The sequence below is a fragment of the Schistocerca serialis genome, chromosome 2, assembly GCF_023864345.2.
Source record: "Schistocerca serialis cubense isolate TAMUIC-IGC-003099 chromosome 2, iqSchSeri2.2, whole genome shotgun sequence".
NCBI lineage: Eukaryota > Metazoa > Arthropoda > Insecta > Orthoptera > Acrididae > Schistocerca > Schistocerca serialis.
Window position 1 is genome coordinate 315,631,444 of NC_064639.1, and position 18,655 is coordinate 315,650,098.

General features: G+C 47.6%; 2 protein-coding genes across 5 annotated transcripts in view; one reads left to right on the forward strand and one right to left on the reverse strand.

Moving 5' to 3' along the window:
• Positions 1 to 17,043, reverse strand: part of LOC126457110 (ATPase H(+)-transporting accessory protein 2) — a 75,010-nt gene extending 57,967 nt beyond the window's left edge. Inside the window, exons 1-2 of the mRNA XM_050093157.1 lie at positions 16,900 to 17,043; positions 6,368 to 6,495 (exon numbers count right to left, since the gene is read on the reverse strand). Of these exons, the coding sequence (XP_049949114.1) occupies positions 6,368 to 6,495; positions 16,900 to 16,948 (177 nt within the window). The 5' untranslated portion in view covers positions 16,949 to 17,043. The remainder of the gene's footprint in view (positions 1 to 6,367; positions 6,496 to 16,899) is intronic.
• A 390-nt stretch (positions 17,044 to 17,433) lies between these two features.
• LOC126457111 (RING finger protein 17) overlaps positions 17,434 to 18,655 on the forward strand; it is a 505,497-nt gene continuing 504,275 nt past the window's right edge. For 3 of the 4 annotated variants that reach the window (XM_050093158.1, XM_050093161.1, XM_050093160.1), the window contains exon 1: positions 17,435 to 17,595. In XM_050093158.1, the coding sequence (XP_049949115.1) occupies positions 17,529 to 17,595 (67 nt within the window). In that variant the 5' untranslated portion in view covers positions 17,435 to 17,528. Of the gene's footprint in view, positions 17,596 to 18,655 lie in introns of all 4 variants that reach the window. The other variant, XM_050093159.1, reaches the window with a different exon arrangement.

Genomic DNA, 18,655 nt, shown 5'->3' on the forward strand with positions numbered 1-18,655 from the left:
TTGTACTGCATACTTCTAGCAGCATTTCAAACCAGCTAGTTAAATTTTGTAGAAATATGTCAATATTAACGCTAATTCAGTGGATAAGAAGTTGAAACATGAAGAACTGACAATTCATTTTAGGAAGAAGTTATTTCTTGAAGGGTCAATAGTCATTATTTTGCTGAACCTTTTTATTGTGAAATTATATTAGATTCACTTTTTTAGAATTATTTATTGCAAAAATGTGTGTTTTTATCATGGCAAAAATATTTCACTTTTTCATAATCTTTTTACTACTTAAAGAAATAATTTGAAAAATACATGACAAATATCTGGAGAAAAGCTGAAAACAATTGGGACTCACTGCCATGAAAGTTGGAAATTATATGGCTCTCAGTGAGTTAATAGTGGTCAAACAGTTACATTCATAGACATAACAGAGATGGGCCTTTGGCACCACATTCACAAAGAATAACTAAACCTAAAAGCTGTTACTGGTAAGCGAATATACTTGGCTTAAAACATTGAAGAGATTCTTGCTTTTCAAGAACAGACTGAAAACTAAAGTAAACATTTCCAGAAATAATAATAATAATAATAATAATAATAATGCGACGAAAAGAACAAACCACTAATAGGGCTAACCCCCCTTTTAGTGTGATTACTTGGTTCAGGACAGAACTAAAGAAGCCTCGGACAAGTGCTGTCATGGTCGGGGACGACGCTTGTACCCTGTGCCCGCCCACAATGGTAATGACACTGTTAGCCAACTGGAAAATGATTTAAATCCAAATAGAGGTGTTTTGCAGGATATGCTTCCTGCAACCACCCTAAAAGGAAAACAAAGACAGAGGATGAGATGGTCAGATGAAGTTAATCGACACCTCATGTTCTGTTATTACCAAGCAACAAACCTAGGAACCAACACAACTGGATACAGATCACAAGTATACACAACATTTATTACCAGATACCCGGAATTAAAATTTTTAACAGAACAACGACTAGCTGATCAGATCCGTGTAATAATAAAAAATAACAGGATACCCCAGTCAGAATTAGACAACATCAAACAACAAGTAAAACAAATACTGGAACAAAATAATGTGCAATTAGAAGAAGAAGAAAATACAGTAATGGACTCAAACATCCCAGAGCAAACAAACAAAGAACAACACGCATCAATTAAACAATCAGAGGAAAACGAAATCTTAAGACAGCCACCAGCACAAGCACAAATAGAACATGAAGTGACACACATGTTAGATATAGAAGAAAAATTTCAGTTGACATATATAGAATACAAAGACAGAAATACAGACATTAGACCATTCTTGCATAGACCACCAAATAACCCACAAGTCGAAACAACAATAAAAACTATCAACACAATCATACACAACACAATCATACACAACAAAATAAATGAATACACAACTATGGAAGAGTTACAACTACTGGCTTATGTAGGAGCACTCACTACACTAAATATACACACTAGGCAGAGATCAGAACCAACCAACACACAGAAGAAACCCACAAAACCAGCATGGCAACACAGGCTACAGATCAGAATAGAAAAACTGAGAAAAGACATCGGACAGCTAACACAAATTATAAGAAACGAAATATCAGACAAAAAACGAAAAAGGTTAGGTAAAATCTCACAACAAGAAGCAATAGAGCAGTTAGATGAAAAGAAGCAGAAATTTCAAGCATTGGCCAAACGACTTAGAAGATACAAAAAAAGTGAAAATAGAAGGAAACAAAACCAAACATTCAACACAAACCAAAAGAAATTTTACCAAACAATAGATAACACACACATAAAAATAGACAATCCACCAAACATAACAGACATGGAACACTCCTGGAGCAACATATGGTCAAACCCGGTGCAACATAACAGGCATGCATGGTGGATACAAGCAGAAACAGACTCATACAAGATGATACCACAAATGCCTGAAGTGATAATTTTGCAACATGAAGTCACCCGAGCAATTAATTCTATGCACAATTGGAAAGCCCCTGGAAATGATAAAATGGCAAATTTCTGGCTAAAGAAGTTCACCTCAACACATTCACATCTAACTAAATTTTTTAACAATATAATAGAGGGAAACATTCCACGCGGGAAAAATATATTTAAAAACAAAGATGATGTGACTTACCATACGAAAGCGCTGGCAGGTCGATAGAAACACAAACAGACACATACATACACACAAAATTCAAGCTTTCGCAACAAACTGTTGCCTCATCAGGAAAGAGGGAAGGAGGGGGAAAGACGAAAGGAAGTGGGTTTTAAGGGAGAGGGTAAGGAGTCATTCCAATCCCGGGAGCGGAAAGACTTACCTTAGGGGGGAAAAAAGGACGGGTATACACTCGCGTGTACACACACATATCCATCCACACATATACAGACACAAGCAGACATATTTAAAGACAGAGTTTGGGCAGAGATGTCAGTCTTAACAGTTACATTGCAGACCCATACATATTCCCTGATACACTTACACATGGAATAACTTATCTGAAACCTAAAGATCAAGCAGACACAGCAAACCCAGCTAAATATCGCCCCATAACATGCCCACCAACAATCTACAAAATATTAACTTCAGTTATTACACAGAAATTAATGACACATACAACACAGAACAAAATTATAAATGAAGAACAAAAAGGCTGCTGCAAAGGAGCACGAGGATGTAAAGAGCAACTGATAATAGATGCAGAGGTGACATATCAAGCTAAAACTAAACGAAGGTCGCTACACTACGCATACATTGATTACCAAAAAGCTTTTGATAGTGTACCCCACTCATGGTTACTACAGATATTGGAAATATACAAAGTAGATCCTAAATTGATACAGTCTCTAAACATAGTAATGAAAAACTGGAAAACCACACTTAATATCCAAACAAATTCAGATAATATCACATCACAGCCAATACAGATTAAGCATGGAATGTACCAAGGAGACTAAGTCCTTTCTGGTTCTGTCTTGCTCTGAACCCACTATCCAACATGCTAAATAATACAAATTATGGATATAATATTACTGGAACATACCCACACAAAATCACACATTTGCTATACATGGATGATCTAAAACTACTGGCAGCAACCAATCAACAACTCAACCAATTACTAAAGATAACAGAAGTATTCAGCAATGATATAAATATGGCTTTTGGAACAGACAAATGTAAGAACAATAGCATAGTCAAGGGAAAACACACTAAACAAGAAGATTACATATTGAATAACCACAGTGACTCCATAGAAGCGATGGAAAAAACAGATGCCTATAAATACCTAGGATACAGACAAAAAATAGGAATAGATAATACAAATATTAAAGAAGAACTAAAAGAAAAATATAGACAAATACTAACAAAAATACTGAAGACAGAATTGACAGCAAGAAACAAGACAAAAGCTATAAATACTTATGCTATACCAATATTGACCTACTCATTTGGAGTAGTGAAATGGAGTAACACAGACCTAGAAGCACTAAATACACTTACACGTTCACAATGCCACAAATATAGAATACATCACATACATTCAGCAACAGAAAGATTCACATTAAGCAGAAAGGAAGGAGGAAGGGGATTCATCGACATAAAAAACCTACATTATGGACAGGTAGACAATTTAAGAAAATTCTTTCTAGAACGAGCAGAAACTAGCAAAATACACAAAGCAATCACTCATATAAATACATCGGCTACACCACTGCAATTTCATAACCACTTCTACAACCCTTTAGATCACATAACATCAACAGATACGAACAAAGTAAATTGGAAGGGGAAGGCATTACCTGGCAAGCACCCGTATCATCTAACACAGCCACACATCGATCAAGACGCATCCAACACATGGCTAAGAAAAGGCAATATATACAGTGAGATGGAAGGATTCATGATTGCAATACAGGATCAAACAATAAACACCAGGTATTACAGCAAGCATATTATTAAAGATCCCAATACCACAACAGATAAATGCAGACTTTGCAAACAACAAATAGAAACAGTAGATCACATCACAAGTGGATGTACCATACTAGCAAATACAGAATACCCCAGAAGACATGACAATGTCGCAAAAATAATACATCAACAGCTTGCCTTACAGCATAAACTTTTAAAACAACACGTTCCTACATACAAATATACACCACAAAATGTACTGGAGAATGATGAATACAAATTATACTGGAACAGAACCGTTATAACAGATAAAACAACGCCACATAACAAACCTGACATCATACTCACCAATAAAAAGAAAACAGGAGAAAAAATTGAAAAATACATCCAACTGGCTGAGGAAGTCAAGGACATGTGGCATCAGGATAAAGTTGACATCATACCAATTATACTATCAACTACAGGAGTCATACCACACAATATCCACCAGTACATCAATGCAATACAGCTACATCCAAATGTATATATACAACTACAGAAATCCGTAATTATTGATACATGTTCAATTACCCGAAAGTTCCTAAATGCAATATAACACATACCGTACAGTTAAAAGGAAGTGACGCTTGATCAAGGTCCGCGTCACTCCATTTTTAACCAGACTTAACGTCTGAGAAAGTGAGGGAAATAATAATAACAACAACAACAACATGTAACACTCATTACATTTGGAAGCACATGTGGTAACATCCTAAAAACACACAAAAAAGGGGAAGACAAAAGTAAAATTTTAAAATACCCAATGACTAAATATCTTTAAAAAGGAAAAATACAAACAAGATCTGAAATTGCTTAAGAAACGAGAGTATTCAGCAGCAGACCACATAACAGCAATAAAGTGAAAGTTTCCATCAACTTTGAGTTTTGTGCTTAAACTCAAATTCTATCATGTAGTTGGTTGGTTGGTTGGTTGGTTTGGGGAAGGAGACCAGACAGCGTGGTCATCGGTCTCATCGGATTAAGGAAGGATTGGGAAGGAAGTCGGCCGTGCCCTTTCAGAGGAACCATCCCGGCATTTGCCTGGAGTGATTTAGGGAAATCACGGAAAACCTAAATCAGGATGGCCGGACGCGGGAGTGAACCGTCGTCCTCCCGAATGCGAGTCCAGTGTCTAACCACTGCGCCAGCCCGCTCGGTATATCATGTAGTTATATATGTCTACAAGAAGACAGGAAATAACCTTGATTATGTTGTGCTTCAACAGCTGATTAATATGTATATTCAGAACACCACCACAGCTGTTACTTCAGGTACATTTATTAAGCCACAACTGAGTTAACGTCTATCGGTCAAAATGGCATTCTCACACTGTTTTACAGTATAATGATAACTTTTTGTAAGAGAAGTTCTTTTTTTGTATATCCATCAATCATGATCATGTTATGTAATCAAAATTCTCTGTTTCTCTTATACTGCACGTAATTGTTCTGATCTGCTTTTGTTTGTCTGCAGGTTTTGCAAAACAGCATCTCTTACACTTGACTAACAACTCCAGTTTGATCTTATAAAAATTTCTGTTACACATTCACAATGTACTTAGTGCATTACATAACTTTACATTTCATTTTTAAGCTAAGCATGCGCATGTGTGTATCTATTAGATTACATTCTCTCAAAATCATGTCCTTTGTTAGAAAGACCTATGATCTCTTACAATTGATATGTTGCAATCAGTAGATACCAAGCAGGATGTTAATATGTTTACTTCATTCGTTGAGTGGCCTTGCCTGCACTAGCCCACTATAGCACTGCATGTTGCTCTACACCCAACATGTAATGCTGGATGTGCTTACACTAAGCAGAGTCAATGAAGTGAAATACTTATCACATTCCAACATGTACCTTCCAACATTTTACTGGAATATTAAGCATTTTATATTAATATTAATAAATGTGCCTAAAAGAAAATCTGTGGCGATTTTATAAAATTCTATGACTATCTGATAATGTATTGTGGAGAAATTACTGTTTTGATAGTCTATTTTTTGTGATGATTAACAATTCCAGTAACATCAATCCATGCTAAGAAACAACCAGTGACAGAAAGTGGATGATGCATAGAGCTGCACACAATCATAATATCTCTTATATAATAACACGGAGGAACAATTCTTGATCCAATGTAAGATGTACTCGATGGCAATACAATTACTGAAACGTAGGAATGATACTGCTAACCTTAAATTAAGGTCTAAGTAAAGTGGGCATGTCACCGAAACTACTTTCCCATTTTAAATTACATTATTGTATCTTATGTAAAAAGTAGCAACAACAGCGATAATAATGATTAATGTGAAGTATAATGTATTATTACCTTAACTGTTACTATTTCAAGATAACTTTTAGGTTATATCAGAAGTAAAAGCACCAACCTTAGAGATTGTAAAGCCAAAACTTGATGCAAGAACTTGTTTTAGTAAGCTCTGGTCAATAACTTCATGACCTTTGAAAACAATACTTTTTGGAGAGTGTAAGAAAACTACTTCTCCAGTCCCAGAAACTGTGGAGAAAAGTAAACATTAATAAAATTACAATTACAAAACTAATCACCAAAAGATTTTAATATGCTACACACAACTATTCTATTTTCTGAACACTGATAAAAGTGTCTTTGAATAGGTCATCTTTGTGTCATACCCAAAAACTGCTTTTCACTGGCAGATCACTTAGAAGACGCAACAAATCTACTAAAGAGGTTTCCTACACCACTTCTTGTCTGTCCTCTTCTGGAATGGTGCTACATCTATCGTTTTCTTACCTGATAGGCTTGTCAGCAGAATGTTAAAGTTCAAAGAAGGGCAGCTAGTTTTGCATTATGACAAAATTGTGCATAGAGTATCACAGATATGATAAGCAAGTTGGGGTGGCAATTTGCTGCATGGAGATAATTTCACAAAATTTCAATCACCAACTTTCTCCTCTGAATGCAAAAATATTTTGTTGATCCTCAGCTATGTAGAGAGAAATAACCATTGTGATAAAATAATATATCAGAGCTTGTACAGAAGGAATTTGGTATTAATTTTTCTCACGTTCTATACTAAAGTAGAACAGTTGTGGAATGGTCAAAGTGGTTTATGAACCCTCAGCCACACAATTAAGTATGAACTGCAAAGCAGCAGTCATGAAGAACTAGATGTAGCAATAAAGCTCAATAGTTTAGAGTTGCATGTTAATGCAAGCTGGAGGCAGCTTTAATGATGGCAGACACAGTACAGGTTGAGCTAGTATTGTTCTAAAGTACTTGTAAGTGGTATATCAACATGAATTGCATCTACATACAGCTGGCAGAAGGTAATTTCACTTTTGGAGTGCAGTGAGTGGGGCAAATGATCACACAGAGGCCTGTATAATGGATATGAAGGGCAAGTGTTTAAAGGGAAAATTCAAGTGACAATTTGAGAACAATTAACTGTGGAGAGGAAAAAAAAGAAATATCAGAAGATGGACCAGTCGCAAAACTGCTGAAAGGGGGAGAGAGGGAGGAGGGGGGGAAGAGGGCAGAGGGGGGGGGGGCGAAAGAGGGAGGGGGGCGAAAGAGGGAGGGGGGGGAGAGAGGGAGGGGGGGAAAGAGGGAGGGGGGAGAGAGGGAGGGAGGGGGGGGAGAGAGGGAGGGGGGGAAAGAGGGAGGGGGGAGAGAGGGAGGGGGGGGGGGGAGAGAGGGAGGGGGGGGAAAGAGGGAGGGGGGGGGAGAGAGAGGGAGGGGGGGGAGAGAGAGGGAGGGGGGGGAGAGAGAGGGAGGGGGGGGGGGCAGAGAGGGAGGGGGGGGCAGAGAGGGAGGGGGGGGGCAGAGAGGGAGGGGGGGGGCAGAGAGGGAGGGGGGGGCAGAGAGGGAGGGGGGGGGCAGAGAGGGAGGGGGGGGGCAGAGAGGGAGGGGGGGGGCAGAGAGGGAGGAGGGGGGGGCAGAGAGGGAGGAGGGGGGGCAGAGAGGGAGGAGGGGGGGGCAGAGAGGGAGGAGGGGGGGGCAGAGAGGGAGGAGGGGGGGGCAGAGAGGGAGGAGGGGGGGGCAGAGAGGGAGGAGGGGGGGGCAGAGAGGGAGGAGGGGGGGGGCAGAGAGGGAGGAGGGGGGGGCAGAGAGGGAGGAGGGGGGGCAGAGAGGGAGGAGGGGGGGGCAGAGAGGGAGGAGGGGGGGGCAGAGAGGGAGGAGGGGGGGGCAGAGAGGGAGGAGGGGGGGCAGAGAGGGAGGAGGGGGGGGCAGAGAGGGAGGAGGGGGGGGCAGAGAGGGAGGAGGGGGGGGCAGAGAGGGAGGAGGGGGGGGCAGAGAGGGAGGAGGGGGGGCAGAGAGGGAGGAGGGGGGGCAGAGAGGGAGGAGGGGGGCAGAGAGGGAGGAGGGGGGGCAGAGAGGGAGGAGGGGGGGGCAGAGAGGGAGGAGGGGGGGGGCAGAGAGGGAGGGGGGGGACAGAGGGAGGGGGGGGGACAGAGGGAGGGGGGGGGACAGAGGGAGGGGGGGGCCGAGGGAGACGGGGGGGCCGAGGGAGACGGGGGGGCCGAGGGAGACGGGGGGGCCGAGGGAGACGGGGGGGCCGAGGGAGACGGGGGGGCCGAGGGAGACGGGGGGGCCGAGGGAGACGGGGGGGCCGAGGGAGACGGGGGGGCCGAGGGAGACGGGGGGGCCGAGGGAGACGGGGGGGCCGAGGGAGACGGGGGGGCGGAGGGAGACGGGGGGGCGGAGGGAGACGGGGGGGCGGAGGGAGACGGGGGGGCGGAGGGAGACGGGGGGGCGGAGGGAGACGGGGGGGCGGAGGGAGACGGGGGTGTGGAGGGAGACGGGGGGGGGGTGTGGAGGGAGACGGGGGGGGGGGGTGTGGAGGGAGACGGGGGGGGGGGGTGTGGAGGGAGACGGGGGGGGGGTGTGGAGGGAGACGGGGGGGGGGGTGTGGAGGGAGACGGGGGGGGGGGGGGTGGAGGGAGACGGGGGGGGGGGGGGGTGTGGAGGGAGACGGGGGGGGGGGTGGAGGGAGACGGGGGGGGGGGTGGAGGGAGACGGGGGGGGGGTGGAGGGAGACGGGGGGGGGGTGGAGGGAGACGGGGGGGGTGGAGGGAGACGGGGGGGGGTGGAGGGAGACGGGGGGGGGTGGAGGGAGACGGGGGGGTGGAGGGAGACGGGGGGGTGGAGGGAGACGGGGGGGGTGGAGGGAGACGGGGGGGGTCGAGGGAGACGGGGGGGGTCGAGGGAGACGGGGGGGTCGAGGGAGACGGGGGGGGGTCGAGGGAGACGGGGGGGGTCGAGGGAGACGGGGGGGTCGAGGGAGACGGGGGGGGGTCGAGGGAGACGGGGGGGGTCGAGGGAGACGGGGGGGGTCGAGGGAGACGGGGGGGGTCGAGGGAGACGGGGGGGGTCGAGGGAGACGGGGGGGGTCGAGGGAGACGGGGGGGGTCGAGGGAGACGGGGGGGGTCGAGGGAGACGGGGGGGGGTCGAGGGAGACGGGGGGGGGTCGAGGGAGACGGGGGGGGGTCGAGGGAGACGGGGGGGGGTCGAGGGAGACGGGGGGGGGTCGAGGGAGACGGGGGGGGGTCGAGGGAGACGGGGGGGGTCGAGGGAGACGGGGGGGGGTCGAGGGAGACGGGGGGGGGTCGAGGGAGACGGGGGGGTCGAGGGAGACGGGGGGGTCGAGGGAGACGGGGGGGTCGAGGGAGACGGGGGGGTCGAGGGAGACGGGGGGGTCGAGGGAGACGGGGGGGTCGAGGGAGACGGGGGGGTCGAGGGAGACGGGGGGGTCGAGGGAGACGGGGGGGTCGAGGGAGACGGGGGGGTCGAGGGAGACGGGGGGGTCGAGGGAGACGGGGGGGTCGAGGGAGACGGGGGGGTCGAGGGAGACGGGGGGGTCGAGGGAGACGGGGGGGTCGAGGGAGACGGGGGGGTCGAGGGAGACGGGGGGGTCGAGGGAGACGGGGGGGTCGAGGGAGACGGGGGGGTCGAGGGAGACGGGGGGGTCGAGGGAGACGGGGGGGTCGAGGGAGACGGGGGGGTCGAGGGAGACGGGGGGGTCGAGGGAGACGGGGGGGTCGAGGGAGACGGGGGGGTCGAGGGAGACGGGGGGGTCGAGGGAGACGGGGGGGTCGAGGGAGACGGGGGGGTCGAGGGAGACGGGGGGGTCGAGGGAGACGGGGGGGTCGAGGGAGACGGGGGGGTGGAGGGAGACGGGGGGGTGGAGGGAGACGGGGGGGTGGAGGGAGACGGGGGGGTGGAGGGAGACGGGGGGGGTGGAGGGAGACGGGGGGGGGGTGGAGGGAGACGGGGGGGGGGTGTGGAGGGAGACGGGGGGGGGGGTGGAGGGAGACGGGGGGGGGGGGGGTGGAGGGAGACGGGGGGGGGGGGGGGTGTGGAGGGAGACGGGGGGGGGGGGTGGAGGGAGACGGGGGGGGGGGTGGAGGGAGACGGGGGGGGTGGAGGGAGACGGGGGGGGTGGAGGGAGACGGGGGGGTGGAGGGAGACGGGGGGGGTGGAGGGAGTAGGGGGGGCGTGGAGGGAGACGGGGGGGGGGGGGTGTAGGGAGACGGGGGGGGGGGGTGGAGGGAGACGGGGGGGGTGGAGGGAGACGGGGGGGTGGAGGGAGACGGGGGGGGGGAGGGAGACGGGAGGGGGTGGAGGGAGACGGGAGGGGGTGGAGGGAGACGGGAGGGGGTGGAGGGAGACGGGAGGGGGTGGAGGGAGACGGGAGGGGGTGGAGGGAGACGGGAGGGGGTGGAGGGAGACGGGAGGGGGTGGAGGGAGACGGGAGGGGGTGGAGGGAGACGGGGGGGTGGAGGGAGACGGGGGGGTGGAGGGAGACGGGGGGGGTGGAGGGAGACGGGGGGGAGGGAGACGGGGGGGAGGGAGACGGGGGGGGTGGAGGGAGACGGGGGGGGGGGGGGTGTGGAGGGGGACGGGGGGGGGGGGGGGGGGGTGGAGGGAGACGGGGGGGTGGAGGGGGGGTGGAGGGAGACGGGTGGGTGTGGAGGGAGACGGGGGGGGGGGGTGGAGGGAGACGGGGGGGGTGGGGGGTGGAGGGAGACGGGGGTGTGGGGGGTGGAGGGAGACGGGGGGGTGGGGGGTGGAGGGAGACGGGGGGGTGGCGGGAGACGGGGGGGGTGGAGGGAGACGGGGGGGGGGGGCGGAGGGAGACGGGGGGGGTGGAGGGAGACGGGGGGGTGGAGGGAGACGGGGGGGTGGAGGGAGACGGGGGGGTGGAGGGAGACGGGGGGGTGGAGGGAGACGGGGGGGGTGGAGGGAGACGGGGGGGGGGGGGTGGAGGGAGACGGGGGGGTGGAGGGAGATGGGGGGGGGGGTGGAGGGAGAGGGGGGGTGGAGGGAGACGGGGGGGGGGTGGAGGGAGACGGGGGAGGGGGTGGAGGGAGACGGGGGGGGTGGAGGGAGACGGGGGGGTGGAGGGAGACGGGGGTGTGGAGGGAGACGGGGGGTGGAGGGAGACGGGGGGGGGTGGAGGGAGACGGGAGGGGGTGGAGGGAGACGGGAGGGGGTGGAGGGAGACGGGGGGGGTGGAGGGAGACGGGGGGGTGGAGGGAGACGGGGGGGGTGGAGGGAGACGGGGGGGGGGTGGAGGGAGACGGGGGGGGGTGGAGGGAGACGGGGGGGTGGAGGGAGACGGGGGGGTGGAGGGAGACGGGGGGGGGGGGGTGGAGGGAGACGGGGGGGTGGAGGGAGACGGGGGGGGTGGAGGGGGGGTGGAGGGAGACGGGGGGGTGGAGGGAGACGGGGGGGTGGAGGGAGACGGGGGGGTGGGGGGTGGAGGGAGACGGGGGGGTGGGGGGTGGAGGGAGACGGGGGGGTGGGTGGTGGAGGGAGACGGGGGCGTGGGGGGTGGCGGGAGACGGGGGGTGCGGGGGGAGGGAGACGGGGGGGGAGGGAGACGGGGGGGGAGGGAGACGGGGGGGGGAGGGAGACGGGGGGGAGGGAGACGGGGGGGGAGGGAGACGGGGGGGGGAGGGAGACGGGGGGGTGGGAGACGGGGGGGAGGGAGACGGGGGGGAGGGAGACGGGGGGGGAGGGAGACGGGGGGGAGTGAGACGGGGGGGAGGTGATGGGGGGGGAGGGAGACGGGGGGGAGGGAGACGGGGGGGAGGGAGACGGGGGGGGGAGGGAGACGGGGGGAGGGAGACGGGGGGGAGGGAGACGGGGGGGGAGGGAGACGGGGGGGAGGGAGACGGGGGGGAGGGAGACGGGGGGGAGGGAGACGGGCGGGAGGGAGACGGGGGGGAGGGAGACGGGGGGGAGGGAGACGGGGGGTGACGGGGGGGGCTGACGGGGGTGACGGGGGGGTTATGGGGGGGGCTGACGGGGGGGGTGACGGGGGGGGGTGATGGGGGGGTGACGGGGGGAGAGGGAGAGGGGAGGGGGAAGAGAGATTAGGGTAGAATGAACAAAGTCCTGTCAGTCAATGCATCCAATGAAGAACTTCAAAAATAGCTTTGCTTTTTTCAATAAAGAAATACCTCTTTTTTTACATTAGGCAGTACAGGTAGAGCCCACAATAAACATGGGACTCCTTTTTGCTCATTTGAACACAAAGAGACTGAACACAGCATGGCAAAATTAAATTAATAGAGTATTCTTTGATCAGTGCTGGCAGTGAACAAATGCAAAAAGAGTTGCAATCCAATTCAAAACCACAGAGCCAAGTACTGACAAAAGTTCAGATACTGTACATCAAGTTGTAATGACTGGAAGGAAGACACTTTTGACATACCGTTACAGGCTGCAAAGGGTTGAAGTAAGGAACAGGAGTAGTGCCAGCCAGGGTATTTTACTTCTATGGCAAATAAGTTGGCAACACATTAGTTTCGTGTAGCCAACAGAAGGGGTATTTTCAGTATAAAGTGAGCGACAAGAAAAGAGGTGATGTGTTTCAAGCACCAAAATTAAAAAAACAGACCATGTTCTTAAATTCTTACCCTCATAGCTTCTAAATTTTTTAGTACTTGTTTGGAACAAAGGTTGTGGTGATACACTGGTTTGTAGCATAGCCTGAGGATCAGGTCAAGATACAAGGCGACCATTTGGTTGAGAGTTTATGAAGCCAATACATGCAATACTACAAGTTATCCAATGAAACAAAGATTATGGAAACAAATTTACCTGTAGCAAAGTCTGAGGGTGGGGTTATGTTTCAAGGTGATCTTATTACAAGTCATTGAACTACGAGGGTAATCCCAAAAGTAAGGTCTCTTTTTTTGTACACAGACCTGTTTATTTCTACAATGGTTTACATCAGTTTACAGCTTTAACATTTAGCTATTTTTCGACATAATCACCATTTTTGTAGATGCTGTGGCAGATTTTGTATGCCCATATCATACAAGCTCACTGCCACGCTGTTCAGAAAGTTAAGAACCTCTTCTTTCACCTTGTCGTAGGAGCTGAATCACTTTCTGGCCAAATGTTCTTTTAACCTAGGGAACAGATGATAGTCACTGGGCGCCAAGTCAGGGCTTTAGGGTGGGTGGGTGATTATGTTCAACTGAAACTGTTGCAGGAGAGCAACAGTTTGCCGAGCATTGTATGGGCGAGCATTGTTACGGAGAATGTGTATGCTCTTTCTCAACATTCATCTTTCCGGTTCTGAATTGCCCGTTTGAGTTTTTCAGAGTCTCACAGTACCTGTCAGTGTTAATCGTGGTCAGAGTGAGCATGAAGTCTACCAACAATACCCCCTTCCGGTCCCAAAAAATGGTTGTCGTGGCTTTACCGGCAGACTGTGTTATTTTCGCGGCTTTGATGAAGAAGGATGCCAGCACTCTCATGATTGTTGCTTGGTCTCAGGTGTAAAGTGGTGTGCCCAGGTTTCGTCAATTGAGTCCTGAAAGTTGACATGTTCGGCTGCAAGGCGGTGAAGAAACGCGCAGGAAGCATCAACCCCTTGCCGCATGTCGTCCTCAGTCAGCATGCGTGTCACCCATCTTGCACACACCTTCTGGTAGTTCAATGTATCTGTTAAAATTCTGTGAGCGGTGCTTTCGGGAAACCTCAGGAACCAACAGGCAGAGATCATCCAGGGTGATCCGCCGATCTTCACGCATGCTGCTCAACCTTCAACACTGTCTCCTCAGAAATTGACAGTCTCCCGCTCCTTTGTTTATCGTGAATTTCAGTCCGACGAACTGCAAACACTCTACACCACTTACGGACATTTTTGACATCCATGCACAACTTACCATACACTTCCATCAATTGGCGATGGATTTCAATTGGCGCAGTGCCCTGTGTGTTCAAAAACTAAATAACTGCATGCAATTCGCACTTAGTGGCAACATCCAATGGGAGCTCCATTCTCAATGCCTGCCAAGCCAAGACAGCGCCTCAGGCCCGTGCGCATGTTTACACACAGTGCGTGAAGCACTTTTCATAACAGTGTGACCAACTGCCACATAAACAGAGTCCTGTACTTATAAAAAAATAAGAGACCTTACGTTTGAGATAACCCTCTTAAATTTAGTGAACAATTCAAGCAGTTATTCAGAATTTACTTTCATTGTTTTTATGCTTACTTCGTTAACTTTTGTATTTGTAATTGGCGGCAGAATTTGGTAAGTGCTTTCACTCACTGCTGCAAAACATCTCTCTGCTGCCCTCTCACTGACTACTTACAATCATCTGCTAGCTGCTGACAACTCACACCAAGTGTTGCCAAGAATGCTCCCTTAAACACAAAAGTAATGGTACTGCAGCTGATCCAGACAGAGATCAATCTTTGAGACATTTTAGGGTTGTGGATTCGTATTACACAACTCGATCAAAACTATGATTTTTTAATGTCTCAAGCTCGACATGGTACGTCAGACAAGGAGTTTTTTTAATATTACCTATATTCTTTAAGTTTCATCCCGAATAAAAAATCTGGCACAATACATTCTTCTGAAAGTTCCAACAAAGATGTAATCATTGCTGTGGGCAGTATGCAGAGATATATCTTGTGGTAATGAGTTGTGTTATCTACCTGTATGAGAGACTAATCTAGTTATAACAGCTTTTTATGCACAAGTTTTATTTCTAGAACAGAAAGGGAACCAACACGTGATGCACAATACTTGCAATTAACAATGGTGATAGCAGAAGAGTATACAATAAAATAAAGACAATGTTAGCCAGATGCACTAAAGATGAAAAATGCAGCAAACCAACTACATACACACATACAGATACTCAAAGGAGACCAGCGCAACAAGCTACACTATGCAAACTCTCCCAGTCTTATTTACTGATTTTCAAAACACAATCAATATTTATTTGCAATTACTTTGAAACTTTGCTTTTGAAAGTGCTTTGTGAACATATCTGCTAATTGATCATCTTATGTAGCACAGGCAGTGAGAATGAAACAATCATCTTCATACCCAAGAGGTAAAATGGCAAAGTCCAATTTCTGCGATTTAAACTTTAGACTTTATTTTAAAAACCCAAACAATGCTTTGTGGATGGAAGGTGCCAGTTATGCTCTAGCACATGACTAAGATGGGCAGTGTTTAATGGGTGCACGTCCATTTAACACAGCCTAAAATCAACCATATGCTAGAGTATGTATGACTGGTACCTTTCATTGAAAATGAAGCAGTGTATGTGTCTTGTAGATCAGTATCAGTGCCTGGGTCAGTGTCATGGGACGAGAAGACCTTTAAGTAGTTCTCAGTGAAGGGATTCAACCTGGTGGAGAGCGAAACATAAAAGAGTGTAACTTGTCACTTATGTGAGGAGTGAAAAATAATGGGATATCTTCAACTTGTTGCTTCTGAAGTACAAAGGTAGACAAATAGGAAGAGGATCCCAATGCTGTCACAAAGTGGGTCACAAGGTGTTACGCAAGAATAACTGAACTGGTACACAGACCACCCTGTAGGACAAGACCCAGATGAACTCTAATTTGGTTGAAACATGGAGTTGGTGGATGAAATGAAATGTAAAGCAAAACATGTAAATTCAAAAATCGATGGGACATTCGTATTCTCCATTCTGCATGTACATAATGATAATGAACATATTGCAACATTTGAAGAAACACTGTATCTACTTTGTCTTCAGCACAATGTCAGTCTAAAACAGATACTTCTCACTCAATGAATCTTGTGTCCTTCCTCAATAGGCTAAACAAATTGTGTATCTTAGTGTTCATGCAACTATCCAATATAATATTTCCCGAACTTTCTAATTCGGAGCTAGGAAAATTGGGCAAAGGGGGACTTTTACACTTCTGTAAAAATTCTGACTAAGGATTTCTTGGTCTGAGCCATAAAATGAAAAGCTGTATATGCAGAAAGCACGAGGTCAACTGGTACTCCAGCATTTATAAGTGTGTGCCAAAACAATATTACTTCTCAACAGCAAACACTCAAAAACTACTGTGTATCAAGGACTAATTAGAATTATACACACAACAGTATAATTACCATTCAAAATCAAATTACAAAGGAAAAATAATGATAATCATCATTACCAGTCAGAAGGCTGCGAGTTTGCCAATTCCAAAACAGGAACAAGTGGATTTGAGTTAACAAATAAAGAAACAAAGTAAAGTTTGGATCTTTGACACAAGGTGTGGAAAAATTGGAGAAAAAGATGATGTGAATAACAGATAATGAACTCTGGAAAAGGTCAACCATATGTAGAGAAAGAAACAGAATACAAACGAGAAGCCTTGGAAATGGAAAGCAGAATCAAGTTCCCAAACTGGTGGGCCAAATGCAAGTCTACAATACCTTGTAATAGCTATCAGTTACAACAATTTACTATCATTTCTGTGTCTTTCCCTATACCTTACATGTCTCTTCATGTTTCATATTAACCACGACAGTGTAGTGGGGGTTGTCTTTTCTTTTTTTTTCACAATTAATTAGGGTGGGCCCATTTACTGAGAGTTTTGGCCGAAACAATTTAAAAAAAAAAAAAAAATAAAAAAAAAATAAACTACTCACCACCTGCAACGAGATAAACCACATACAACAGACTCCACAAGGACTTCATTCCCCTTTAAATGCTGTTCAACTTCCCCGTAATTTTACTTCTTTACCCAGTCACCTGCTGCTCGGTGTTACTGGACACTGGTCATATGACAATCATGGACATTGGACAAAGATAAAACAGATAGACACAGTACCAGCCCCAAATTTTGACTCAAAATTGGATGTTTTGTATTGATGGTATTTTAAGAGAATAACTACAAATTAGAAAATAAAGGTAATCTAATTTCTTTTTATTACACTAGTTTGATTCTATGACGTATTATGTTCCCTGACATGTCTACAACAAATCATTAACGATTTTCATTTGATATATTAAATTTGTATTTGACTAACAATAAATTATACAGAACAATTTTTACTAGTACTTTCGAACCGTATGTAACGAAAAAAATGGACAAATGAAATTAAAATCGTACCCATGAAGAATCGAAATTTTATATCTATGGACTCATTGTTGGCATCCCTGGTTGAAAAGGCAAGATTTGAAACAGTTGTGCGTTCTGATACTGTTGTAAAAACATGTTTGTTTGTAATGAGCGTGGTCGGGGGATTTAACGGGAATATTTAAAACAGATACAGAAATGGCATCAGTTAAAATCAAGAAAACATTTACGTGTTTTGGTTGCAATCTCCCGTTTTCTGTTAAAGGTGAATTATTAAGTACAGTTAGAGATAAGTTTTCTGTACAAACGGCTTGTAAATGAACGAAAAGTCGTTCCTTTTAATAAAAGTTCGATGTAACGCATTGGTCAGAAGATAGACATTTTGATTGCTCGTATTCTCATCATTAAAGCGAAATCGCTACATTACTGACAAAACCACGAAAGTTAGTTTATCTATGGAGAAATTCATTGTCGTGTGTTGTATTGTTTCGCTTGAGTGGGATTATGTTGTGGATAAATATTTGAACCTAAGCACACTGACCATGCACTAAAGGAGTTTTATTTACGAACACATGTAAATAACAGATTGACATCAAAATATCATACGATGTTGGTCGAGTGATGCAGCCTATAAGAATCTAATGCATGCTGTTAGTTTTTCCTCATTTGTAATACTTTATCAGGTGCGTATACGCCACCGACGCAAACATCCTTGCTGATGAATGCGAGAGGAAATTTTGGAGCTATAAATCATGACTTCATTTTTCGCCAAAAATCAAAGGTGCCTTCCATTTCTACCGTTTCAGAGGTGTTTGAATACACAGGGTTTGTTAACCAATATTAACTATTGAGTAATTCGAATATTTCTAACCTCAATGGAAATAGTATCATACTAATATCTTTCAAAGTGTCATGCTTAGCTGTCCAGTGACCCAAACATGAAAAGCGTTAATTTTTGTATGCAGTTACGAACGTCTATTACTGTTATTTAAAGTGCCTGCTGTTGAAGGTGTAAATTGTAGTAAAATATTTCAGGTGTTCCCCAACACCTTTGTAGCAAAGTTTAAGCAAATTGGAATAGTGCACCAACCCGTTTTTGGAAATCTATGTTGACACAGTGCTATGTGTATTAGTCTGAGTTTGGAATAGGACAGTATGGTTTAATAAACCAACGAATTTGAATGACAAATTAAGATATTAATATGCAACATAGTCTTGTGCAAGGATCATTTTACAATAATGTAGTATTTGTCAGGATAATACAATGAAAAACAAGTCGTATATACAGGAATTAACGTACTGGATGAGACACCCCACTGTTTGCC